Source organism: Rattus rattus, chromosome 17, assembly GCF_011064425.1.
Source record: "Rattus rattus isolate New Zealand chromosome 17, Rrattus_CSIRO_v1, whole genome shotgun sequence".
In the NCBI taxonomy this organism is placed as follows: domain Eukaryota; kingdom Metazoa; phylum Chordata; class Mammalia; order Rodentia; family Muridae; genus Rattus; species Rattus rattus.
In genome coordinates this window covers 36,357,523-36,384,400 of record NC_046170.1, presented here as the reverse complement: position 1 = coordinate 36,384,400, position 26,878 = coordinate 36,357,523, and the positions used below count along the sequence as shown (strand labels likewise).

Here is a 26,878-nt window from a genome sequence, read left to right as displayed (position 1 = left end):
AAGGAACAACTCCATGTTTCCTAAAAGGCCTAGAGAACATATACCGAGTGCCTCTCCTCTTTCCCTTTGTGTTCATCATTTTGGTGGGTTATTGGAAAAATGGCTGCCGCACTGAAAGCTAGGCCTTTCTTTAAATGCTCTATCTCCTCGGGCTCTGGATTTGACCCCATTGCACTTCCTGCTGCTCTTTTGCTCCCCAAACTGTACATTTTGTATTATTCCTTGCTCGTCTTCCTTCTTTTCCTTATAGATCTGAGCAAGAGTGAATACTAATAACCACACGACAGAGTCAATACTAGGTAGGCTGTCTTGAAATTTCCTCTGCCGGTGCTATTAATGTAAAGCTCTTCAGTTTAGCCGCAAATAGGTTTTTAGGACAAGGCCAAAAAAAGCAGCCACATTCTTTGTCAAAACACCACAAGCTATATCTCTAGGCCACTTCTTGTGCAGGGGCCATGCTAATCTTCTCTGTATCGTTCCAATTTTAGTATATGTGCTGCCGAAGCCAGCACTCTAGGCCACTTCTTAATATTCTTTCCTTCTGAAACTTCATGAGCCAGGCCATCATAATCTAGATTGCTGTCAGTACCACCTCTGTTATCTTTCTTCCTAATGGTATGGGTCATTAAGCCCCATTTAAAGCTTTCAGCTGCTTTCTTAATCCAAAGTCCTGAAGTTTTCATTCCTACCAATATGCAGTATAGTCAGGCTTGCAACAGCAGTACCCCACTCCTGGTACCAACTTCTGTCTTAGTTGCTGTTCTGTGGCTGTGAAGAGACACCATGATCATGGCAACTCTTATAAAAAAAAGCATTTTACTGGGAACTTGCTTACAGCTCCAGAGGTTTAGCTCATTATCATCATGACAGGGAGCACGGCAGCATGCAGGCAGGTGCCAGAGCAGTAGCCGAGAGCTACATGCTGATCCATAGGAGGGGAGGGGAGGGAGAGGCAGAGACAGAGACAGACAGAGAACATAGGCCTGGTATGGGCCTTTGAAACCTCAAAGCCCACCCCTACCCTCGTGATATAGATATTTTCTCTAATAAGATTCTACCAATTTCTTCATCCTTGTAATTCTTTCAAAGAGTTTTGCTCCCTGGCAACTAAGCTTTCAAATATCTGAGCCTATGGGAGCCGTTCTTATTCAAACCATGATACCAACTTAACCAATTTTATCTGCCAGTGAGGTTGTGTTCTGAGGTTCCAGGCAGATTCTTGCAGGCCACAGTTCAACACCGTGCAGAAGGACGGTGGGTAACTTAGTCTGCCTGCATCCCCCCTTAGCCTGACCTGGGTCGAACAAGTAAAGGCCCTCATTCCTTTGGTTGTGTGTGCATTTACTCACACCTGTGGCATCATTTGCACTACGGTACAAAAAGTGTGTGATTACTTCTGCCTCCCAAACCTTCCTCATAGTCAGTACACCCACCACCTCCTTATCCACCTCCCCGCTTGTCCTCACTAAAGGACTTGAGTGAGTCACCTATGCTTGCCACCTGCGTGTCCTCATTGCCAAAGTCCTCTTTCTCAACCCATCCTGTTCTAGCTTCCAACTCACCTGTGCTGTGTTGTCAGGTCCCACTGACTTCTTACACAAACTCCCAGTAACTTGTAGCCATCATCCTTCTCTCTCTCTCTCTCTCTCTCTCTCTCTCTCTCTCTCTCTCTCTCTCTCTTTCCTCACACACACACACACACACACACACACACCTGAGTTCCTCCCTCTGTCATTCCTTCTTAGGTTCCTTCACTACCTCCCCTCTCTCTGACTTCTAATGTTCAAGAGCTTCTAATGTTCAAGCCCCCCTTCCCCTCCAGGTCCCTGCTCAATCTCTCAGTGTCTGAGATGTCTGCTTTTCTTGCATCCGTACTACTCCCACAGAAGTTTCCCCACACATCAAATGCTTCCTCCTCCTCTCTACTAGGAGGAAGCTCTCATCTGCTGCTCATCTCCACACAACCTGACCAGAGGTGTTGGTTTCTTCCCACCTGGTCCTGCTGCCATCTACAAATGATGCCCCAGTGTTCCCCATCTCAGGAAACACCACCTCTGTGAACCCAGATGCTCATGTCAAAGTATTAGAACTTCTCTTACTTCTTCACACCCCAGATGTCAGCCATATTCCTTCATTGTTGACAACGTCTCCATCGTCCCTATCTCTAGCACCTCACATGTGCCCAGCATTACTTTTTTCTTCAGAGACAAGGGACTGGGTCACATCACCTTGTTTGCTCATCTCCCTCCATTGTAGCCTTCCTCATGGCATACCTGGTCCTTTCCTTTGATCTGTTTCTCACGTGGTTTGGCATTCTGCTCATATGCCGCCATCTTAGATGGGTCTTATCCGTGCACGTTAAGAAAACTGGTGACGGGGTTGGGGATTTAGCTCAGTGGTAGAGCGCTTGCCTAGGAAGCGCAAGGCCCTGGGTTCGAGCCCCAGCTCCGAAAAAAAGAACCAAAAAAAAAAAAAAAAACAAAAAGAAAAAAAGAAAAAGAAAACTGGTGACACTTTGTCCCTGCACAGCCATCTTGGCTACTTTCTCTTTACCCAGCTTCCCTGGTCTTCTAATTCTCATCCTCACTTGAAATAAGAGCACATTAGCCACATTTTGGTTTCTTGCTTTATAACTGGTTGGTTGCTGTCTGTTGTTTCCATTCTGTGCTAAGGAACTCGAGGGAAGGGTGTCTTTGCTTAGCATTAATGATGCCTAGCACATTGTAGCTACGGGATGGGTCTGAATTCGCTTCATCTGTCCTTATCAATGTGGAGGTAAAACCTTTTAAAAGTTAATACCGAAAATCAAGTTTAATTAGCGGTGTTTCTTCGTATCTTGAAAATAATATTTATTCCGAAATCTGACTTCCTGCCCCCTTTTTAGGAAATCTGAACCTTTATGGACATTACTGGGACATATTTCAAGCTTGACATTAGTTAACAGTAGTTGTCACAGTAATATAATGGGCACCATTCCAGCCCTTATCACTGACGGGCACTTTGTGAAAAGCAGCACATTTAATTCTGAAAACATATCAATGGACTATCTGTCAATTTACAAATGGGTGTGATGATTTCAAAATCTGGACTTTTTTTTTTGAATAGTTCTCTTTTAAAAGGTAGAGCCTATTTTATTTCTCTTGAATCTGACTTGACTTGGGGACCAAGTTCCAATGGACATGGTCGTGTTCGTTGACTAAGACGAGATCTTCAAAGCTTTGGGTCTTCCTCCTTGGACTCCAGCATTGACCAACCCGGCTCTTAGTCTCCTCATCTTTGAGGTAAAAACTGGACGTACCATCAGAGATATGTCTGGTCGCTTAGTCTGGCCATGCCAGTCATGTCAGTAGCAACATCAGTTACTCCTCCTCCTAGCAGTGGCAGGGGCATCATGTGGGCAACTGTCCCATGCTCTGAACGTCGTGCTGGATTGGTTTGTTTGTTTGTTTCCCGTTGCTGGGATAAAATAGTCCAACAACATCAAGTTAAGGGGAGGAAATGTTTATTTTAGCTCCAAGCTCAAATAATACCATGGAGGCAAGGTCAAAACAACAGTAGCTTGAATCTGATGCTTACGTTACATTCCTAATCAGAAGAGGCAAATCAATGCATGCGTGCTATTACTTAGCTTGCTTTGGACGTTTTCTACACCCCAGCATGCCTTGCCCAGGGAAGGGACCTGTCCACGGTCAAAATGGGTCTCTCCATATCAATGAACACAGTCAAGATTATTCCCCATAGGCATACCCAGAGGCCCATCTTCCAGGTAATTCTAGATTCTGTCAAGTTGACAGTTACACACTTACTTATTACAGGCATAAATATGAGGATGATGTGAGGGTGTTGAACAGCCACAAGGTGTGATCCCTGTCTGAAAGTTTCAGCTTCCTGCCTCATCCCTGTGGGAGGCCATCTTGTGGGAGGTCTTCTGGCCCCATTTAAGCCTCCGGAATGGCAGAGCTACCAAACTTTTTGACTGGAATCTCTCCAGGGACGCGCATCCACCCCCCAGCCAGAACCACCAAACAAATGCCCTGTGAGGTGATGGAGAACTGTCAGGTGACAAACAGCTTATTTTCAACAAGGAAAAAGTAACCTTTCAGCGTCTTGTGTTGGGGAAAATTTAGTATGCTGGGATAATTCCCATATAGGGTACCTCCAGATATGGAAGGATACAGAAATGATGAGCCTTACATCAGAAACCCAGTAAACAGTGATGATCTAAGAGTCAGAAAGCCAGCGTGCTTTCTCTAAGTCCCCATGCCCAACCACATTACAGGACCAGCGGGCAACGCGATGTCCTCCACTGGAAGGGCAATATTTGTTCTGTCAGTGTAGTGGGTCTAATCTCTCCTTGACTGGTAAGCCGGCTGATTTTATTTTCTTGCAATGTCATGCTGGGCAGCTAGCTCCTTCACTTCCAACGTCCCCTTCTGTCCCAGATGTGTCCCAGTACACAGGGAGCATCAAGCCTCTCCGTCCATCTTCTTTCTGTATCTATGCACTCGGGCCCCACGTTCCACCATGTTATTTATGATTAAACCACCGATCATCTCACCCACCTGCCTCTCAGATGGTCTCGTGACTTACGTCCGGCCAATCGTAGTGTTCTATGAGTGACTGACTACAGTGACTGGGCCAAACACACTGCGAACCGGGTTAGGAGCCAATCAGAGACGTTCCTTGGTGTTTATAAATACCCTGTGAGGTGAGGTGAGCTGCCAGGCGGCCAGCAGAGTGCTTATTTTCTACAAGGAAACAGCAGCCCGCAAGAAGGCATCAGAGAGTGGTAGAGGCCACTCCTATCCCATGCAATCTCGATGCCAGACAGTCTCAGAAGAAACTCCATCCATTCTGAATCTTCTCGAGTCAAGTCAAGAGGCTCTTCCTGTTAGGGGGTGTCACTGAGTTTTCTTTCACGTGTCCTTGAGCAATGTACGGTTAGTATGAAGTGTCTACCCTAGTCTGTGGGAGATGGTGGCACTCTCCCACTTTCCGAGTGCCATCTGAAGGCTCTGGAACAGCACTGTCCAAAGACCCTTTTCCCCCTCAGGAAGCATCTGTCTTTCCTGGGAGCCAGCGTGGTCTGGGGGAAATAAACTCGACGTAAAATAGCGTAGCGATGGGTGGGTGGTTGAACCACAGTTCCAAACCTTAGTCATCTGTGTATGTATCCTTTCTTTCCTTAGCTGCTCACCCCTCCCCCAGTCCTTGGTTCGCACACATCCTGTTAGTCACCAGGTCCTGTTGATCTGGATCAAATGCTTGGTGGAAGTAGGTGGAGCAGCGTTAAACAAAGTTAGACACTTCTTCCCTGGGTGCATCTGGCAGGTCCTGTTTTACACCTTCATTTTGTCTCTCCAGTCGTCGAGGACCACTGCAACTGGTCTCCCTGCCTCTCAGCTCAGTCAACTGGTTAGAGCTCTCGTGTTTCTTGTAGGTTTTCCTCTTGTTTCCACATGCCTTGAGTGACGTGAACTCCCTGTCCTGCTAGGTAGCAAACTTCTTGACTTAGTGTTCGAGACCCTCCGTGAGCTAACCAGCTTTCACCGTCCAAGGTCGCTTTGGAATCTCGTATTTCTCCTTTTACAGAACCGCCTGCTGTCTACCTTACCTCCATCCCCAAATGGAAGCCCGGTTCCTTCTCTGTGACTTACCAAGATTCTTGTCCTGATCTCAATAAAATATCCCGAGCATGCTGCCTCTCAGCGACTACCCACGTCCTTAAATCTGGCAAACCAGTCTAAACTAGGGATTATCAAATCTCATTCTCATCCCCAGGGAGAATTTGATCAGAACCAAGTTTAGGAGATGTCCCTCCTCCCAGCCCCAAGCACTGATCATGTTTTTAAATATGACTTAGCATATTACATCAAACCCAGCTTCTTTCTTGACCTCCCTTTTCAAGTCACGTTCTCAGATGATGAGGGCGTAACTCTATTCACCAATGAACTGAGGCTTGTGCAGGTTTGTTTTGCTACCTACAGACTGAGAGGTACCTGGTTATATTATTTAGAACAGTGGTCATGGGGAAAATACCAATTACGAAGAGGGAATGAACCCAAAGGCTGTGCCAATTCCCACCGTTTCTAAACCGAATTGATGTTTCTGTTCCTTTCCCTACTGCCACCATTTTCTCCTCACTGTCTTAATGCTGGATTCTCGCTCGAAACTGGGAACGGAGTTTTCTGTTTTGACGTAGCCCGGCAAGCATCGCTTTCTTGGTTCTGGATCACTCTCCACCTGCGACTGTGGTTAAAAGTTTGTGTCAGTCAGATAAGTCCTTATCATTCCCCTCTGCAGGAGGAGAGGCCAGGGGTCGGATTAAGATATAATTTAGCTTTACTGAGTTCCCAGGAAGGACAGGCCATAACACCACAGGTACCTGGATCCTTCACGGTGCTTGTAGACGACTGGCTACCCATTTAGAAAGGGCAACAGGTAATCTGCCCACCGTGCTGCAAACAGCAAATGCTCAAAGGAGGACGTGGTTTATATTCATTATATATTTGGTTTGGAAAAAAAAAAAGACAAGGTGGACAGACATTTGGAGCATGAGTCCCTTGTGTCCCCTTCCAATTTCAGAACACACTCTCCAGGTTCTCAGAGACTCTCCTATTTTAAAAGGAGAAGCCTTTAGGACGGAGATGACCGACCATACATACAGGATGGTTTTTAAGAAAGAGATAACTTTTTTGGAAAGAGGTAACTGTACCTCTATAGCCTAGCAGTAGTGGGAACTCCTGTTGAGACAATGAAGGAATCCTTCCTCTTGTCCCTAATGCACCTCTCCTGTTCTCTCTGGGATTCAAAGTCCGGTATGGGCAGGGTCTCACTGGTGGCTGCAGACACTTAAGAGTTGGGTGGACTTTGGGAAATGTTTGTTAATTAACTGATTGACCGGATGACAGAGCAAGAGGGCTGCGGAGGGAAGGCCATGCCTGGCCCTAAACACTTCGCGGGGTTTAGTGGTGACTGCCACTGTCCTGGCTCTCCATGGAACCTGTGGACCGGCCACTTCCTCTCTCCTCTCCTTGAAAACCCATCCTGGAAGCAAAGGCCCCTTAGCCTCGAGGGACCAGTTCTCCTAAGATTGTGTCCAGTCCCCTCTCCGTGAGGAGAAGAGTGGGGTACCCCTGTAGTAAGAAGCAGGACTGAAGAGGGGCTCCCTTGCCTCAGCCCTGCAGGTTGATACCTGCGCCCTGGCCGCCCCTTCGCAGCCCAGGCAGGTCATTCCGGGTGGGCACCTGGCCGGGTACTCTGGGGGCCTTGCGGCTGCGCGCGCGGCCAGGCTCGGGAACGGTACCCGGGCTCGGCCTTCGGTGGCCGCCGCCCCCTCCGCCCCGGGGGCCGGGCCGGGCTCCCGGGAGGCGGGGACTCGCCCAGTGGCAGCAGCGTCCGGGCGGGCGGCGGGCGCCGGGCGGCTTCCTGCAGGCGGCGCCGGGGCGAGCCGAGCGCTACAGTCACGGGCCTCGGGACACGGGGGCCCGGGCGCTCGGGGGGCCGCGTCCGAGGCTCAGGGCGCCCTGTGCAGCCGTCGGTCGCCCCTGCCCGTGCTCGCGTGTCGCCGCGATTGCGGCGGCCGCCGCCGGTTACGCCAGCCCCGCCGCCGCCCGCTCCGATTCTGCGCACAGGCGGCCCCCAAGCCTGTCATTCTGCAAAAACACAGTTTACTCAACACGCCGCACACACTCGCGCGCACACACACTCACACACAGTCACACACAGACACGCGCGCGCGCACGCAAACACACACACCCCACACACACTTATACACACGCACGCACACACGCGCTCACGCGCGCGCGCAACCCGGGCCCCCCGCGCGCACACGCACGGGAGCGCGCGAGCGAGCAAGACGCGCACACCCGGCGAGCCAAGTTCCGCAGCCTGGCATGGCTTCTGGGGACCTTTACGAGGTACGGAGAAGCCGGGGCGCGGGCGGCGCCAGGGAACCGGGCCTGGCCGAGCTGGTGCGAGCGTAGTCCTGAGCCCGCGGGTGGCGGCGCCGGGGATTGAAGGGCGGCTGGGGGACTCGAGGGTGGTGGCGGACCCGAGGGTGGCGGCGGGGACCGGAGGGTGGCGGGGGCCGGGCGCGCCTCCCGCCGCCGCCTCCCGCGGCGCCCGCTCCCTCTTTCTCTTTCTCTCGCGCACACACTCTCTTACTCCATCTACTTTGCGGCCTTGGAGAGGGGAAGGAGGAAGCCGGGCGGAGCCGGGGCGGAGGGAGGGAAGGTAGCGGTCCCGGGGAGGTGCTTGCTCAGCCCCGACGAGCCGCCCCGAGTGTGCAAAAAAAGTACAGGTAAAAAAAAAAAATTAAGGAAAAAGAAAAAAAAAAAAAAGTCGCCGGACGTGCGAGGGAATGCGGGGGGCCCGCGCTGCGGACGGCCCAATTTAGGGGTGTCGAGCCCCCGGGAGTGCGCGGGTGTGGGTTGGGTGAGGAGAAGGTGGGTGATCAAAGCGGAGCCTGGCTCCCGGGGAGGGGAATGGAAAGGACAAGAGTGCTGGGGCACGGGGGAGGGGGTGCTCTGGGGACACCACTCTTGCAGTTCCACAGGGGCCACTGAGTGCCCGCCCCCTCCCCCCACCTGCTGCCTAGAGTCCCCCTTCTCTGGGCTCTGAAGCTCTCTTGGCAGGGGCTTGGGAGGTGTCATGCTTCTTAGGGTGAAAGAGGGGCTGCAGAGGGGCCCCCTAGGTGGAAGGGAAGCTTGCCTGAAACTTGTATGTGGGTGGTCAGACTTAGCAGAGGACATGGGTGTGAATCCAGTTCCCAGAACTCCTCTGGCACACTAAGGGGAGGTCATACATGACTCTCTAAGGTCACACAGGTAGTAGTGGGCACTCGATATTTTGAAACAGGCTCAAAATGTTGAAAGAGGGCGTCCATCTGCCATCTTTTGAACAACAGAGAAATACCCGTGGTCTCTGGGGAGAGAGGGCTTAGCTGGCCTTGGGACCACAACAGTTCTTGTGTGGGATTTGGACTACTGGAAAAATAAAAAGCCACCACTGATCCCAGGGGGAGGGTGCCATCCAAGAGGTGTTCTTCTCAAGAGAAGGGTCTGAACAAAGAAACCAAAGGGACTGGCCACCTTCTACCAGGAGTCCTGCAGATACTGAAAGAAACCAGTGTCAGGGGCCAGCATGGGCTGTCCATCCCTAGCCTCCAGGATGAAGCAGTCACTACAGCTGGCTGTCATCCTTAAGGTCGTTGTCTAAATTTCCATGCAGTCCAGGAACAGTTGAGTTAACTTTTTGGGTAAGAGACCGCAGTAGTAATTCATCCACTGTAAGCTAGTTCCCTGGGCCTTCCTGGACAGGCTGGTAGGCATCTCAACTCCCTGTGTATCCAGAACCTTCTGGATGAATCTGGGCTTGGCGGGCCCCAGTGATGGGTTTTAAGCCAGCAGGCTCAGGTGGGACCCATTTTTTTTAAATGATATAAGTTATCCCCTCCTTTACTCTATGCCCTTCCTTCTCCTTGTGCTGATGGAGAAGCCAAGGAGGGAGAGAAAACTCGTGAGAAACCAACAGGATGTAGTAACCGGGCCACCCAGACTCATCCATCTTTTTCCAAGATGGCAGAGCGGTCTCCGAAACCAAAAGTTAAAACATAGTGAAGCGAAAACCTTTGACTGAGTTCCCCGGAAGTACACATCCAGTCCTAGCAGGACACTGACAGAAAAGTGGATGCCGTTTAACAACAAAACCAATCCTCTTGAGGTCAGTTTTCTCACCGATGGCGAGTTGTCTCAGAGCCGCTGACACGGCCCGGGTGACAAGTGGTGGCCTTGTTGAAGACATGATGTGGACCTCGTAGGAGATGTCAGTGCTTCCCCCCCACCCCCCCCATTTAAAGTCTGAAACTTCTGGACCTCCTGGGGATAATTTCTTGTTTAATGTTCATCTGAAACCGCCGTTCTTAACCTTGGTAATTATAGTCACCAGATGAGTCTGTGAAGATGGGAGTCTCCACGCAATGGCCTTGAACTACCTCAGCAACTCAAGAGTGCTTATTGAAGTTCAATAGGCAGGGCGATAATAACAATTACTTCCGTGGTGGTAGGTAATTGTGTGAGATATAAAATGGTCTTCCCGTGGCTGATTATTTGCACAGCCATTACCAGAAGGGCTAAATTGTATTATGAGAACATAACCAGTGTCAACATTTTCACAGCCCGCGCCTCCGTTACGTAACATACACCGGTGGACTTAATTGGTTGTTCAAGTTTAGCTCAAAAAACAAGAAGTGCCAGGGGTGTCTCCATCCATGTCATTTCTAACTGTAAAATTGCCATGTGCATTAAAAACAGCCTATTGATTAAAAAAAAATAGATCTGGGCATAGTCAGCGCAGTTACTAACTGTAAAAGAAATAAAAAAGATATCTCTTTCTAGAGGATGGTATTCCCTTAATTCAATATTATATCTGGGTGTGCATAGAACAGCTCATCATAACCTTTAGCCAATAAGCCGTATCCTAGTGGGCATGGAGTGATAATCTCTGTAACGTGTATCCCACCTGGGTGCCTGGTGACATTGCCTTCGACGTTTTATGATGAGGATGGTGTTTGGGTGGCAGAGATTCACCGCCCCTTTGGTGATTTTAGACACCTGCTATAAAAAGCAATCATCCCCCAAAGGGCTCTGTTAAGAAGCTGGGCGCCCAACTTTAAAGACACCAGAAAATGAGCTTTTTTACATGACAATGCTCCTCAGCCTTGGTGAGGAGACCCGGGTCCAGAGGAAGTTCTGAAATTTGGATTTGATGGCCACCCGGTTCTATTTCCCTGACAGCAGAGCCCTCTCCCTCTCTGATGCGTTCTAGTTGTCATGTATACGAGGGTGATTTTGAATATTGATCTATGGTTTACACCAGTGGTTCCCAACCTTCCCAACACCACAACCCTTTAATACATTTTCACATGGTGGCACCAACCATAAAATTGTTTTTGTGGCTACTTCATAACTGTAATTTTGCCACTGTTATGAATCAGATATTTATCTGATATGCAGGATATCTGATATGCAGTCCTTGTGAAAGGGTCATTTGACCCCCAAAGTTGAAAACTGCAGGTTAAGAACTATTTTCTTAAAGCCGGATATGGCTGGATATAAAATGTAATTCCCTTCACGCCCAGATGTGCTAGAAAACATATGGGCCATCAGGTCTGTTATACAGTTCTAGGCCACAAGGGCATGTGCAGACGTGTGTGTGTGTGTGTGTGTGTGTGTTCCTTGCTTCCTTGCTATGTATGAAAGCAATGTGGAGAAGAAGATCTTTAGCTTGTCTCTTTCCACAATGATCCTTATACATGTTTACACAATAAATCTGAATCCAGAAGGTCTTAGAGTTTGCCACCCCTGGAGTTCAGTCAGCCATTTGCCAAGATGGTTGGGTGTCAAGAACACATCATCTGTGACACAGCACAAGGAAAACAATTATCTTTTCCCTGCTCTATAACTCCTCACATGTTCACTAACTCATGGCTCTTACCGCTGAACCGAAGACCCAGTCCAGGAGACAGAGCTGGGAGTTACACAGTTTTTGTCCCTAGCTCGTGGTCTCCTGGTGGTAGTAATATCATGCCCTAATTTTGTATCTGTTGCTGAGATTAATCTACTGGCCAAATCTACTTTCACGAACAAAGACACAGTTCCACATTACACAATCCATCACCGAGAGAAGCCAGTGTAGGATCTCAAAGCAGGAACCTCAAGGCAGGAACTGAAGCAGAGACATGGTGGAATGCTTCCTACAGCTTGATCAGTATCAACCCTTCTTCCTTCTTTAGTGCAGTTACTGACCGCAAAAGAAATAATAAAAGACACCTTAGTCTGCGTTGTAGTATTTCCTTAATTAAATATTATATTTGAGTACACATAAAATGGCTTATTATAGCTTTTAACCAATAAACCATATTTTACGTGGGCTAGGAGTGTTGACCTGCTTTCTTATACAACCAGATATCTTCCCAGGGGAATGGAACCACCCACACTGGGCTTAGCTCTCCCACACTAATTATCAATCAAGAAAATGCCTGGCAGGCTTGCCCACAAACCAGTCTGATGTAGGCAGTCCCTCTACTGAGGTTCCACTTTCCCAGGTGTTTCTAGTTTATGTGGAGGTTGACAGGATCTACCTGGCACACATCATGACAGAAGGTTACTCATCTATCATGTTCTATGATGGCTCAGTTTTTTTTTTCTCTAAAAGTGTGTCTGGAGAAGCCAACGGTCTTCCCTGGGAAGGGTTGACAGCATTTGAATGTCCACATGTGGGTTTCCTTACTGTTGACTGGTGTCTAATACCTCTTGCCCTTGATCAGTTGACGTGAAGGACAAAGTACTTTGCTGGCAAAAAAAGGTTCAAAGAGGATGCTTTCTGAGTGGAGCAGCCGAGATGATGGTTATTGAGTTGGTCTTCATAACATCTCTGTGCCAGGCTGTGTTTGTTGATGCTTCCTAAATTTCTATCTCCAAAAAATGGCTGTAAATTGTGTGTGTGTGTGTGTGTGTGTGTGTGTGTGTGTGTGTGTGTGTCCCTCCTTATGTCCAGAACTGTGTATGTGCGGTTTTAGGTATATTTGCACAGTATATATAATAAACGTTTTCATTCCAAATAAAAAGCAACAGAACATTTTCCCTTTGTTGAAAGACATTGACTTTAGTTGCAAATGGAATCTACAGTAATGAACACGGGTCTCTCCCCTTTGGCAGGACCTGTGGACCCTGTGTTCTCCAAAGTCACACATTAGACATAGCAGAGCTTGTGAATGGAAACAGTATTGAAGCAGATTATGGGAAATATATGCAACCCAGTGCCCACGGCATCAACTAAGCCCTAAATAAATCAAATAGGAGTATGCTGACTGGTCCCCCAATGAGTCTGTTGGTCTTTCATAGTGTATTGGTAGAGGTGGCAATTCCTTGTTTCTCTGTAGATTGCCCAATGCATTCCCTTCTGATAAACATGGTTTCTCGACAAATTATCTCTGGTCCATAGCTTTCTTCATTCACCTGAGTGGAAAGCAGTATCTTCCGACCCTTCCATATGTTTTTTCTGGCTTCACCATGCAGTCAGCACACTACCACTCATTTTCAATATGGCGACTGAGCACAGTTCCAGCTTTATGCTAGTGTTTTCCATCCACTGTTGAGTCTCTTTCCTTGTGAGAGAGCTTGACTGCTTCAAAATATTACCATGTTGAAGAAATGGCCTCTCTACCTATACAACTTCCTAGTGACATTGGTGTCATTTGTCCATTAATCAGTCGTATCTGAGGACCTTTTCTGTCAAAGATAGGACTCCTTAAATCTCTGCAAATAATGTCATCCAAGAATGATACCAGTTGAGTTGGAATATTGGGATCTAATGAATATGGACTAGGTATTTGATTCTCCAGTGGGGGGTCCATCAACTTAATTTAAAGCAGGTTTTTATGCTATTCCTTACTGAATAAGCCTATTTCAAGCTATGCTTGAAGAGTGATAAAAACTGTCCTTGTAGCTTGACCATTTTTAAAGAACAATTCTACTTAGATGTTGATAGAAGGTCTTACTGTCAGATACAAGCAATCAGCTTTGACATCTCTATTGGAGGGTGAAAGGGGATCTAGTTTGACTGAATTTATAGCACCACCATTTATTTATTTACTTAATTATTTCATATTTATAGACCAACAAATATGTGCCTAGTACTAGGGAAATGATGGCAGTGTCTCCTAAAAGTCTATGGTCTAGTGGGAGATAATGTAAGAGAACAGAAGTTCAGTCAGTGGAGAGAGCATGAGTGGAGATGAGGCTTCCAGGAGGATATTGATGAATGTATGAGATCCAGGTTGGGGGACTGAGAGAAAGTCTCACAGAGGAGGTGATGGCCTTCAAAGACTCAAGTAGGAAATGAATGTGACCAAACTTAAACCATTGCCCAATAGTGATTTCAGTGAAATATCAGTTTTCTCCCGAAGCTATCACTTTTTTGATAATCAATTCCCTGTTATTGAGCATCTAGACGTATTCCATTTGTAAGCCATTGTGTTCTGCTGTTATGACCACCCACAAACATCACTATTTATACTCTCCTTTTTCCAGAGTAGATTCTGAGAAATGATAGTTTGAAAAATACAGATATTTTTACTACTCTTGATTCATAATCAAGGTCTAACACTGCTGCATGCTGTTTTGGTGACTGGAAGGAGAAATGATGGTGGCTGAGTGGGAGTGAAGAGAAATGGGCAAGATTGGAAGATTTAAAGAGAGTCAGCACAGTTTGCTTGTCAGTCAGGATTGTATGTAGCAGGTGTAACAGAAGTATGCTATAACTTGTGGCTTAAACATGATGCATTCTTTCATATGAAGTAAAGGCTGGTATTGTCCCTCTGTGAGGTTCTCAAAGTGTCAGGTTCCTTTAATTTCTATCCCATCATCCTCAGTTGTGGTGTCTGGTCCTCAAGGTTACTTCATGATCCAGTCTGATCATAGGACTCTAGCCATCTTTTTCAGAAGAGGAAAAAAGAAAGACAGAGGGCTGAGTGGAATAATAATCAATTGCAATTATGCTGTCATCTCATTGGCCTGAATACCTAGCTGCAAGGGAGTCCTGGTAGGAAGTACAGTTTTTAGCTGTAATGTCCCTTCTCTTGCTAAAACAAAACTTGCTTAGAGTGCATAGAGATAAATGGATGCAGGAGTTGAGGGATAATCCCAAGGTTTCTGTTAACCCTTTGAGTTCATGCTGGAACCTGGGGAGAAGTTTTGTTTGAAGGAAGTGTAGAAGCAGTGGAAAGGGCAGTGAGTCAGGGCCCATGGAATACCCAAGTGTACATGACCATTGCAGCAGGTACTCAAAAGTCAGAGCTCAGGAGTAGTACCTAGCATGGAGACAGATTGAGTACTGGAATAAATATACAAATTGAGTGCCGTTGGTACACAAATCATAGTGAAAACCAAAGAAAAGAACACAAGGCTAAGTAGCAGTTCCATGATGGGAAAATGGACATTTTAGAGACAGAAAAAAGTGGCTTTGCCTTGTGTGTAGGAAGAGAAGTGAAAGGAAAACAAAGAGGTTTGCTGTTGTGGAAGTCAGTGGAAGATTTAAGAGAGTGACTGGGAGTGTCCTTGGACTGAGTAACTAATAAGTCATTGGCAGCTGTGGGATGCTGCTGTCCCACTGAGTGTGCTGGGAGTGAGAAGGTTGCAGCATGATGCTGATGTGGGGAATATAGATGCAGACACATCATTCATAGGCGTCTCTTAAGTGCGACAGGGAGTGCTACTTGCATGAAATGGGAAGAGGGACCAGCCATGTCTGTCCCGCTAGTTCTGTACTTATCTGCTCTGGATGATTTAATGGTTATGGTGTCCAGGTTGATTGATTCATCTTCTTAGATGTGATTTTCCATAAGACCTATGAACCCTTTGATATTCTACTGATGTCTTCAGTAATTAGAAAACGTTTTAGTTATTTATGTTCACACATGTGTGCATGGGCGTGTGCACATGAGTGCAGGTGCCCCCAGAGTTCAGAAGAGTGTGTTAGAGTTTCTGGAGTTGGAGTGACAAGCAGTTGTGAACCTCTTGAGATGGGTGTTGGGAATCAAACCAAAGTCCCCTGAAAGAAAACTGAATGCTCCTAGCCACTGAGAAACCTCTTCAGTTTCATCTTCAGTAATTTTAACAGGAGAAAGGGGTAGGGCTATAATTCAACCAAGAACTCTAATCTCCTGGCTTTGCTCATTTCTTTTTGCGGCTGCTCTCTTCTTGTGCTCTTTCCCCCTCTTCCTCCTGCCCTTTCTTTGTTCTGTTTGGTGACTTTCATTCATATAACAGACTTCCAATCCACAGTTAATACCCTGGGAGCAACCTTCAGTCTACCAATCAAATATCAAAAGTCTGTCACCCACTCTCTTGTTCACAGTGGCATTGCCTATCCAGACCCAATACTGTAATTCTGTATCTCTCCCCTCTCATGTGATCAATAGCCAAGTCTATAAAGCTCATCTAAGATAAACCTTCAGATCTGTATTTTCTTCTCATTCCTATTTGCTTCTGTAATCTCCTTCGTTAAGGATGTAATTTATTTTAAAACAATATACTCTTCATAGGTAAAGATACTTAGCACACGAATCATAATTTATAATAACCAATAGACACAGCATTTACAGCCAATAAAAAAAAGTTGAACATGCATAATACAGCCTTACGGAGCCTTTCTAGTAAGTAAAGTTGGCTCAAGGAAAAGATTTAAGTTGGGGACTTTGAGATGAACTCTTCTTCTTTGCTGCAACAATGTTTGCCAGAGGGGACAGAACAGACAATACTGCTAACAGATGATGATCAGTGTTAGGTGGTAGCTTCCCTGGCTTAAGTTCCCAGGGTTTTGGGGGCCAAACACCAATCTAGGTTTCGCTGTGAACGTCTTCTGTGGTTGTGGTTAAAAGTCCTGAATCAGTTGACTTTAAGAAAGGGAGGCCATTGCAGTCAGTGCTTGAGTTAATTGGCTTACATACTTACCTTAACGCTAAACCTAAAGCCTCTAGAAGTGGAAATCCCACCCATGGCCATTAAGTTAACCCATGTCCTAGAGTCCCAGTTGCTCTTCCTGTGGATCTCCTGCCCTGTGGATTGTTTTTTAATTTGCCTCACCAGCTCTGCACTGGGCAATCCAGTTCCTTCCATTAACCTCTTCCTTATGTGCCCAAGTGGCTCTGTTCTCTACTTCCTGCCACTCGATAGTGGTGCACAGCTAGATGAGCCTTTTCACTTTTGATCCTTGGTGACCACCATTACAAATGGAGATAGGTCACTTATATTGCTTCCTCAAATACCTTTCCTCCTCCTCCTCTTCCTCCTTTTCCTCCTCCTCCTCTTCCTCTTCCTCCTCCTCTTCCTCCTCCTCTTCCTCCTCCTCTTCCTTCTCCTCCTCCTCTTCCTCCTCCTCCTCTTCCTCCTCCTCTTCCTCCTCATCATCTCCTTCCTCCCCTCCTCCTCATCTTCCTCCTCCTCCTCTTCTTCTCCTCCTCCTTTTCTCCTTTTCGCCTCCTCCTCCTCTTCTTTCTTTTTCTTCCTCTTCCTCTTCCCCTCCTCCTCTTCCTCTTCCTCCTCCTCCTTCTTCTTCTTCCTCCTTCTCCTCCTCCTTCTCCTCCTCCTCCTTCTCCTCCTCCTTCTTCTTCTTTTCTCCTCCTCCTCCTCCTCCTTCTCCTCCCTCTCCTCCTCCCTCTCCCTCTATCCTCCCTCTCCCTCTCCTTCTTCTTCTCCTTTTCTCCTCTTTTCTCCTTTCTTTTCTCCTTTTCTCCTCCTCATCTTCCTCCTCTTCCTCCTCCTCCTTCTTCCTCTCTCCCTCTCTCCCTCCCTCTCCCCCTCCTCTCTCTCTAGGTGTGTGTAGATGTGTGTAGGTGTATAAAAGAGAAGGGCAAGCCACAATCTCAGGAGCTCAGAGTTGAGTGGTCTTGGTATCAGCTAGAGCCCACCAACTTATATGCTCTATCTCACTGTAGTTACTTGTGCTATGTCTCATGACAGCTTTGGGAGACACCAAAGTTCAGCTCAGGTAGGTCTTGGGTCTGAGAATCAGAGCTGCCTGAGTCAATCCCTTGTCTCAAGAGGCTGCTGAAGGTGGAGATTGTCCGGTAGTCCTTCTCATCCTTATCCACCTGTTCTTGTTTCTTGAGATTACTGTCATCCTCCAATATGGTCCCATTATCCTTAACCTATGTAGATGCCTGTATCTCCAGTGGTCACCGCTCCAATGAAAGGCCCCATCACCACCATGCTGTGTAAAGCAGCAACAGGCTCCTGAGAAAACTCTTCATATAATATCCAGTGTCTCTTCTAAATCGGTTCCTCTTGACTTCAGCTACCTCACCTCTCCTAGAATCATTGTGTTAACCATACTCAGTTGCTTAATGTCTAACTCAGGGAACTATCAGCATGCACTTCAGGGGCACATCTATGGGGCTGAGACTCAGGGTTACTCACTGCTGGATCAGGATTTCCCCCTACCAAGGAGCCATTGCCTTAGTCTCAGATTCATCAACAGGGAATTTTCCTCCTTGATTTTCATGTCCTTGACCTTTAGCCTAGTGTTTTTTAAAACCATCTTAGGGGTTTTACTAACAAACCATAGAGATAATACAAATCTACAGTTGAGTTTAATTTAAAAAATAGCCATTGGTGGCTGGAGAGATGGCTCAGTGGTTAAGTGTACTGGATGAGACCAGGATTCTTAGCACCCGCATGGTGTCTCACAAACATCGGTCGTTCCAGTGCCAGGGGATCTGAGGCCCTCTTCTGGCCTTCATGGTACCAGGTCTGCACGTGGCACACAGACATAAGTGCAGGCGAAATACCCATACTCCTTAAAAAAACTCAGTTACTTGTTGAATAATCCCCCAGTTAAATAATATATGTTAGCTATGTGCCCATAACTATGCAGGACACGGGCTCTGTAGTCACGGGTGTCTTTTAAATTCTTCTTTGGAATGTGGTAATTAAAATCCCAAGACCCAGAGTAATCACCAAAATATGTATTTTGAGAGCTTCTGTTTTTGTGTTATTTTAAAGATGAGAGGCAAAGTGGGATCGCCGTACAAGTCATACTTATACTATTGGTCAAATCATTATGAAAAAAAATTGTCAGTGAAAACAAACAAATTCAACATCCGTATATGGTTGTGGTCTGCTCTGCCCCACAATGGTGAAAAACAGAGTTGGGTCAATTTCTTTTTTCTTGCTTTCTCTTTTCTTCTTGTGACTGGAACTCAAAATACTATGTTTATTTTTGCTGTCTTTGGGCATATATTCAAACTTCTAGTAAATATACTTTTCTTTTTAGAGCAACAACAAACACACACACACACACACACACACACACACACACTCTGCAATCAAAATAGTTCCTATCCATGTCTTCTCATGTAAAGTTGTATGGGAAATAGACTCTAGCACACGCCACCAGTCACATGGCACTCAAGGCAGAGGTGGTAGTTGGTGTATGTTCTAGTGTGTAATAATTGTTTGATAACAAGGGGACATGTTAAACTTTTGTGCTGTGTTGTTGGGGTATATTGACACATCTAAGACTTTCTGTCTTGATTATTCGAGAGAAGGAAGGGTTGGGAACCATGGTTAGGTGTTATAAGTCCAGCCTTGAAACAGACAAACACACAAAGAGATTTCCATTCTCAGAGACTCGTGGTTCCGAGGAAACGAACCATACAGTGAGATTGCAAGATCACATGGCCAAAGCGACCCAAAGTAAACATAACTGGATACCACTTAGCCAACTAATTTTCATAGAAGACCCAAGGTCATTCTCTTAACGCATCAGCAAACAAGTCACAGGAAGTAGTTGATGAACCAAAGACTGTTTCAGGAGAATGGGTTAACATTTTGGGGTTTTACTAAAAGCGTTTGCTCTTATACCAGAATTTACTGCTTGCCTCAGCCTTATGTGGTAAGAAAGCCAAGTAGTCAGTTAATCTAAGAAAAGACATCTACACCAAAATGTGTCCATCTTGATTGAGAAAAGGGCTCTATGATTGAATCCTACTATTTCCTGTAGGCAGCAGGCTCAGTGAGAGAGAGAATGACTATGTCCAGATCATTTGTGTTTGGAGCCCCAGCTTGTGGGACTTCGCTAGTTACATGGTACCCTTAAGTAACCACTCAACGAACGTGGAATGAACTGAAAATATCGGAAGTCCACGCTTGCAGCCTTCCTTTCCGCCTGCCTTCCCTTACCTGTGTATAACACACTCGTCCCTCTCCTGAGAAGAGTCCTTGAGATGTTCCTGGTGATTGAAATTACCAGTTTGCCTGCCACTGGACCCTGAGTAGACTTATTAGATAGCAGAAGACCCCCATGGTAAATCAAGCCACCATTCACCAGTGTGGTTAACGACTGGATAGGGAGCAGCCAGTCTCCGTTAACTGCATATGACAGGGCTGCTTCATAACAGGCACACACAAAGGCCACCCTTGGCATCTCTGCCTTTATCCCGAAGCCTCCGTGGCTTGGTACAATTAATACACACCATCCATTTTACATCCATGGGGTTGCCTGGAGAGAAACTGGCGTAGACACTCGTATCTAGATGGTATCTAGAAGACTGTTCTCTGGAGATAAGCCTGGAAGGATGTTAGGAAGATGGGGCCAGACAGATCACCATCTACAGCAAGGTGGCAGCTGAGAACTTCTTAGTAAATGTCAAGGTACTCTTCAGATTTAAGGGGGCGGGGCTCTAGAACCCCTGTGCCAGCCATTCAGTACTGAAGGTTGTTGCTCTGTAGGATAGGGCAGGCAGCTCGTTTGAGTGACATCTGTGTGGTTTTGGCAGCAGAGAGCCTCCTTGCATCTGTGAGATGGGTTATCCCTCTCTAAAGAAGACCTGGGCTGGGTGTCCCAGCCTTGGATTGACACCTTGAATTGAGGCCAAAATCTTGCTGTTCATGGATGGGCAAGTATTTCTTTTCTGGGTCCCTTTGGATTCATATCTGCTGTACTGATGCCTCTCTTGAGGACAGGATTTGCCATTTGCTATCTTCCTGGGATCCAGACCTGTATGAGTACTGACAGGTTGGCCGTGTGTCAAGCTTGTGATCAGGATTCCCTGGACTGATCACGTGATAATCTTGCAACACACTCAGGGAGACATGTAACAGGGTACCCCTTCTCTTGAGTACCCCAGCTCATTCTTGGAGCATCTTCTACTGCCTGGTTGCCTCTGTGTCCTTGTTTCCTGCCACCTGTACCTTAAACCTGGTAGTTTTCAAGGTAGTAGCCAGTCCCAGGCTTTTTCTGACCTCTTGAAGTCTCTACCTTTTTCCTGGATAATTCTTCTGAGCTCTAGAATGAACTATCCATCGAACTATCCTTTAAACTCAATAGTCATAAACTTAGAGTCTTCCTTCTAGTCCCCATCTGTTCATTCTCAAACCAGAAATGTGGTCTCTTTTGTTTTCCTCAGACAGTGTCTGCTCTGTTGAGTCGGCAGCCTGTGTATTTCTGGAATCCATCTTTTGCCTTTCTTTTCATTCCCATCACTGTAGTGTAGGGGATGCCTCCCATCGCTTGAGTCATCCTGGCACCTTTCAGGTGTTCATGCCAGATTTTCTCTGGGGTGCCCTCTCAGGGATCTGAAAAAAAAAACCCCTCCTGTTCTGCCATCTTCTGACAGAATATCTTTAGGAGGTATGTAAGCTCTGTGTGGCTTAGTCTCCTCTCCTGCTGTTTCTCTGTGTGCAGCGTGTCCAACTCCGAGACTATTTGCCCCTCTTGACTGTTCCATGATCCATGAATTCCCTCCTCTATCAGTCTTCTAGATGAAGGACCAGCCTCATCCCTGCTAGCTTAGTTTCAACTCCTCCTGGTTTCCGCTTAGATGCCACACTTGGCAAAGCCTTTTAGCCCAAGATGCCAGGGGAGCTAAGCCTGGCCCTGAGTCTTAGTGAATTCTCTTAATGATGACAAATAAGGCTAGATCTGTCTGTCCCTGTGGTGACACTACAGCCCTGGACATTAGGACACCTGAGATCTTCCTGGAATTTAAACACATGTCAAAAGTCAGACTATGTAATGGAACTTAGGGCTTTATGCTTCCTCTTTGGGTTCCTACAGGGTTCACTCTTTTGGCATTCTAGAACTTGCTTGCATATGCTATAAATGCTTATAGTCTACTTATTTCCAAAATCTCTCATCATTTGGCACGGGACAACACTCAAAAATATCCACTCAATGGCAAAATTTGCATGCACAGGTCTATCATGTGTGTGCGAGTTGAACTTGTCTCAGATGTCTCTATAGCCTTCTTGGCATGAGGCTGAAGAGAATGCCCAAGCTTTTATACTCCTTCACTTCTCTTCTGCGTCCTTGTTGGTTGGTGATTGGCCACATCATTTTCCTATAAGTCAAACTCAACTGGAGTGTTGTAGTCTCAGTAAGACAGTGGAGTCCTGATTTCAGAGGATTGCTAAGTTTCGGAGCTGGACAGGAGTTTCAAAGTCAAGTTTTGTCTTTTGTGGACATCTTTAGCAGGTGATAAAAGGTGAGAGCCCCTTTGACTGTTGAAGGAGATGTAACTCCTAGCTGCTTGCCTTGTGGCTTCTGCATATGCTGCACGTGAGGAGGAAGCAGATTCTTCCCGTGTTCCTCTGGAGAATGTCCTGGAAACTTTGGACAGTATTATATTCTCAGGCAAGATTTAATGAAGGAGTCCAGGGCAGCGTAGCATGGGCTTGTGTCCTGGGGAGGTCTCTTAGTGATGATGATTGAGGTTGGGACCTTTTCTCATGGCTGATGTCACAGGCCTTGACATTATGGGGAACCCTGAGAGCTGACTTTTCCTGGAAATCCCAGTTCATGTGTCAACAGTTGGAAGTGAGACAAGGCAACAGTACCAAAAATTCATGCTGTCATAAGGAGAAAAGGGGGGAGGGTTTGACGGTCTTGATATTTACATCACTCGATTCACTCATGTGACTTACAACCAAAACCTTGTCTCTTCTGAAGAAGAAGATACACATGGAGACTGTGATCAGACTTTGTGGTTAATAAATAGAGGAAGGGAGACATAGAGCTGTTGTCTTTAGAGTGTGTGTGTGGCTTTCTTCAAACAGTAGACCCAGCTCTTTGAGCAGATGCATGCTTTTGTTGCTGGGTGGCTCATCCAGCCATTTTCTCATCTTCTGAATTAAACATGGCAGAGATGGAGAAGTCTGGCACCCTGAGGCATTTCTTCACTGTGTTTCGTTAGTGTTATTCTTCCAATGTTTGGTGGAATGCACCAGGGAAGCCACCTGGCCCTGAGCTTTTCTTTGTTGGGAAGTTTTACTGACTAATTTGATTCCTTTACATGTTCGAAGTTGTGCTGGCTATTTTTTATATCTACTTAGCATAAGCTAGGGGTAGGAGGCTCAACTGAGAAACTGCCTCTGTAAGATTAGGCTATATGCAAGCCTGTCGGGCATTTTCTTAATTAGGTGATTGATGGGACATAGAACAGCCCATTATGAATGGTGCCATTCCCTGGACTGCTGGTCTTGCATTCTACAAAAAGCAGACTGAGCAAGCCATGGGGAGCAAGCCAATATGTAGCACTCCTTCTCGGCCTCTGCATCAGATCCTGCCTCCAGGTTCCAGTCTTGACTTTCTCCAATGATGAACAGTGATGCAGAAGTGTAAGCCAAATAAACCCTTTCCTCCAGAGTTGCTTTGGTCATTGTGCTTCACCATAACAATACTAACCCTAACTAGGACAGAAATTTGGTACCAGGAGTGGGGATTGCCGTGACAGACCTGACCATGTTGTTTCTGGAGGACTGTAGAAGGATTTTGGGACTTTGGTTGAGAAAAGACACTGAGTGTTCAGTGCTTGGTGAGCTGCTCTGTGGGAGCTTAGAACTGAAGCATGCTGAGAGATGTTGGAAGCCTTCCTTGAGAAGTTTCAGAGGGAAGTTTGAGAGTCCCTCAGTGACTCTATTGGGGCCATTTATTGTTTTGGGTTAAGAATCTGTGGTTTTGGTTAGCTGAGGTGGAAGAATCAGCTGTGATTAACAAGATACCAGAATTACTGAAGTAAAACCTTTGCTTTACTGCGACAGTTGATGCTCGTTAACTTGAGACACGAAATAAGTGGTGACTAATAAAAGATCAGCAGTACCACTAAGGTGAAATCTTCAGGGAAGTCTTTCCTTAGAGTCAGTACATGCAAGCCGTGTTCAGAGGTGGCCAAGGCTGTACTTTGTGCTGTTAGCTAAACTTGATAATGCAAGAGTTACTTAGGTGGTACTGTTTTTGAAGGCATGGGGGAGTAATGGAAGGCAGTTGAGGCTTGTCACTGTGTGGCAGGGCTGGAGTCCACAAAGAGAGTTTAGGAGAGGCTCTTTGCAAAAGACTTTGGTTCCAGCAAGATGCTCCAGTATTTTGGTAATGCCAGTATCATGGGATGAACATCAAGAATAGTGGCAGGTGTAGAGTGGAGCTTTGCTAAGCCTAGAAGACATACTTGTGTGGGCTGCAGAGGGTGGAGCTAGAGAAGTGACCTCAAGACCTTTGGAGGAGCCCAGAAGATCATGAGTAGATCATAGAGTCTAGACATTGAGTTGGAATTCACTGTTGGAATTTAGTTTTGCTTTGTTCAGATCGTGGCTATGACCTGGTTCTTCCCTCAAAGTGAGAAAGTATCTGTTTTTGGTTTTATGGAGCCCACAGTTGAGAGGCTGAATTTTATAAAGAGATCTTAGGCTCAACATGGTATTTTGAATTTTTAAGTAAACCGAATTTTAAACTGAACTGCAAAGACTGTGGGACCTGTTAAGTTTATAAAATGTTTTGTTTTGTGATATTTATAGGGATGTTTGATCTTGGGGATGAACTAGAAAGGAAAGGTTGTGGATTAATGGAGATGTATTTGTGTGTCGGGTTGACGAGGGATCATTTGTGCTGCCTAGTTTTATATTAACACAAGCTAGAGTCAGAAAATGCTTCTATAAGATTGGGCTACAGGCAGTCCTGTAGGGCGTTCTCTTAATTAATGATTGGTAGGGAGGGTCCAGTCCTGTGGATGCTGCGATCCCTGGGATGGCGGTCCTGAGTTCTATATGAAGACAGGTTGAGCAAGCCACAGGGAGCAAGCAGTAAGCAGCATTTCTCCATGGCCTCTGCACCAGCTCAAGCCTCTAGGTTCCTGCCCTGTTTGAGTTTCTATCCCAACGTCCTTCATTGATGAACAGTGATGTGGAAGCATGATCCAAACCAACGCTTCCCTTCAAAGCTGCTTGGTCATAGTGTTTCATCGTGACAGCAATAGTGACCCTAACTAGGACAGAAGTCCGATATAATTTTCTACTCTTATTCCCTTTAAAATCACGTTTGATCATGGGAGTATTTCTTGTGCTTCATGCAAGCCATTGGTGTGCAGTTATTCAAAGTATTTTTTAAAGAAGACACATTTCATTTATTTTCATTTTTGAGATTATAATTGTATCATTTCCCCCTTTCTTTTCCTCCTTTCAAGCACCTCCACATCCATCTCCTTGCTCTCTTGAGTTTTTTACTAATTGTTACATGCATACTTGTTTACGTATATACAGATATATTCCTAAGTCTAACCTGCTCAGTTTGCATAATGTTACCTGTATGTATGTTTCCAGGAAAACCACTTGTATTGGATAACCAGCTGTTGTATTCTTCCCTGGAGAAGACTCTTTCTCCCACTCCCAGCATGCCTTAGTTACCCATAGTTCCTTTTGTAGGGTGGAGGTCTTCTTTGGCACATCTATTGTTGTCGTTCAGTTCCTGCTTAGACAGTCATGTCAGTGAGTCTTCATGGGTGTCATTTCTGATATCACTAGGGGATATACTCTCACAGAAAACTCCCTGATCCTCAGGCACATGCAATCTTTTTTCCCTCTCTTCCTCAATGTTCTCTGAGCCTTTGCGCAGGAATTGTTTTGTAGATGGATTTGCATTGGGACCGAATCCCATGACTCTTGAGTTTTGATGGGTTATGGTTTTCTGTAATGGTCTCTCTCTCTGTTGCAAAGAGAAGTCTCCTTGGTGAGGCAAAAGGACTGGCGTAGTCAGTCCTTTGACAGATGACTATGACAGATCCCATAAGAGAAGCCATTATTTGGATCTGACTTACAGGTTTGGAGGTTCAGTCCATTAGTAGCATGGCAGGGAGCATGACAAAACATGACAGGCAGCTATGGTGCTGGAGAAGTAGCTGAGAGTCCCCTGTTAGGGTCCACAGGCCACAGGGAGAGACACACTGGACCTGGTTTGAGCATTTGAAACCGCAAAGTCACACATTTCCTCCAACATGGCCACACCCACTCACTCCAACAAAGCCATACCTTCTAATCCTTCTCAAGTAGTGCCACACCCTGATGTCTCAGTATTCAAATATATGAGCCTAAGGGACCCATTCTTATTCAAACCACCACAAATACAAATGTTTAGAATGAGTTGGGGATTGTGCTGGTTTAATAAGGAGGTTCTTCTCCAGGATCCATGACTCCACCAGCCTTGGGTGTTGGCTAAGTTTCCAGGACCAGGCATGGTCTCCCTCTTGTTGAACAGGTCTTAAGTCCACTTAGAGAGCTGTTGGTTACTATCCCAGGTATGCATGCTTTTACCTGCACTGTGCCATGCTGGTCCTTATTGTGACTCACAGGCAATATATCTTTGTAGACCTGCTGGTCGCTCCCCTTATTTGGAAGCTTTCTTGGTGCCTTTGGCTACCGTGGAAGCTACTAGACCTCAGGGAGGATGAATTCAGGTGTTCCAGCCCAGGGGCCTCTGGGCTCTCTGTCTGAAGTACTTGTTCTCTTCAGCAATCGGGACTTACTTTCTACCTCTAGGGCTAACCGAGGTCGTCTCAATAGCCTGTGATGGTTTGGGAGTCTCTTGGACAGCCCCGACCAACATTTCAAATGAGGGCTCCATATGCACAGCCTTGGCATTTTTGTTAGAATGTCTTTGGCACTTGGAGTGAGCATTAGTGAACCCAGATGAGATCTCATTTAAACTACATATGTATATTTATACATAGAATTATGTGTACTGTAGTTTTTTAAGGTAGGTAGGTAACTATTAATTTTTATGACGATTTCAGACCCCCTTCCTCTTATTTTACCCTCCTCTCTTCTTTTTCTTTATCTCCCTCCCCTATTCTAATTGGACCCCCCTCACTTTCCCAATCAGATTATTTGTACCCCGCTAATTCTCTCTCCAGTGTCCCCTCCTTTGTGCCACAGGGAGGGAGAGCAATAGCCCTACTCCACGTCCTGCTTTGTACAGTTACTCCAGGATGTGTACTCATACCTGAAGATTTTAAACTCGGAGCCTCCAGGAGCCAAAGAGAACATACGATGTT

General features: G+C 46.2%; 1 protein-coding gene and 1 pseudogene across 1 annotated transcript in view; one reads left to right on the top strand and one right to left on the bottom strand.

The window, feature by feature from the left end:
* Window positions 1-411: 411 nt before the first annotated feature.
* LOC116886789 lies at window positions 412-512 on the bottom strand (annotated as a pseudogene).
* A 7,287-nt stretch (window positions 513-7,799) lies between these two features.
* Cdyl2 (chromodomain Y like 2) overlaps window positions 7,800-26,878 on the top strand; it is a 164,450-nt gene continuing 145,371 nt past the window's right edge. The window contains exon 1 of the mRNA XM_032887442.1: window positions 7,800-7,919. Within this exon, the coding sequence (XP_032743333.1) occupies window positions 7,896-7,919 (24 nt within the window). The 5' untranslated portion in view covers window positions 7,800-7,895. The remainder of the gene's footprint in view (window positions 7,920-26,878) is intronic.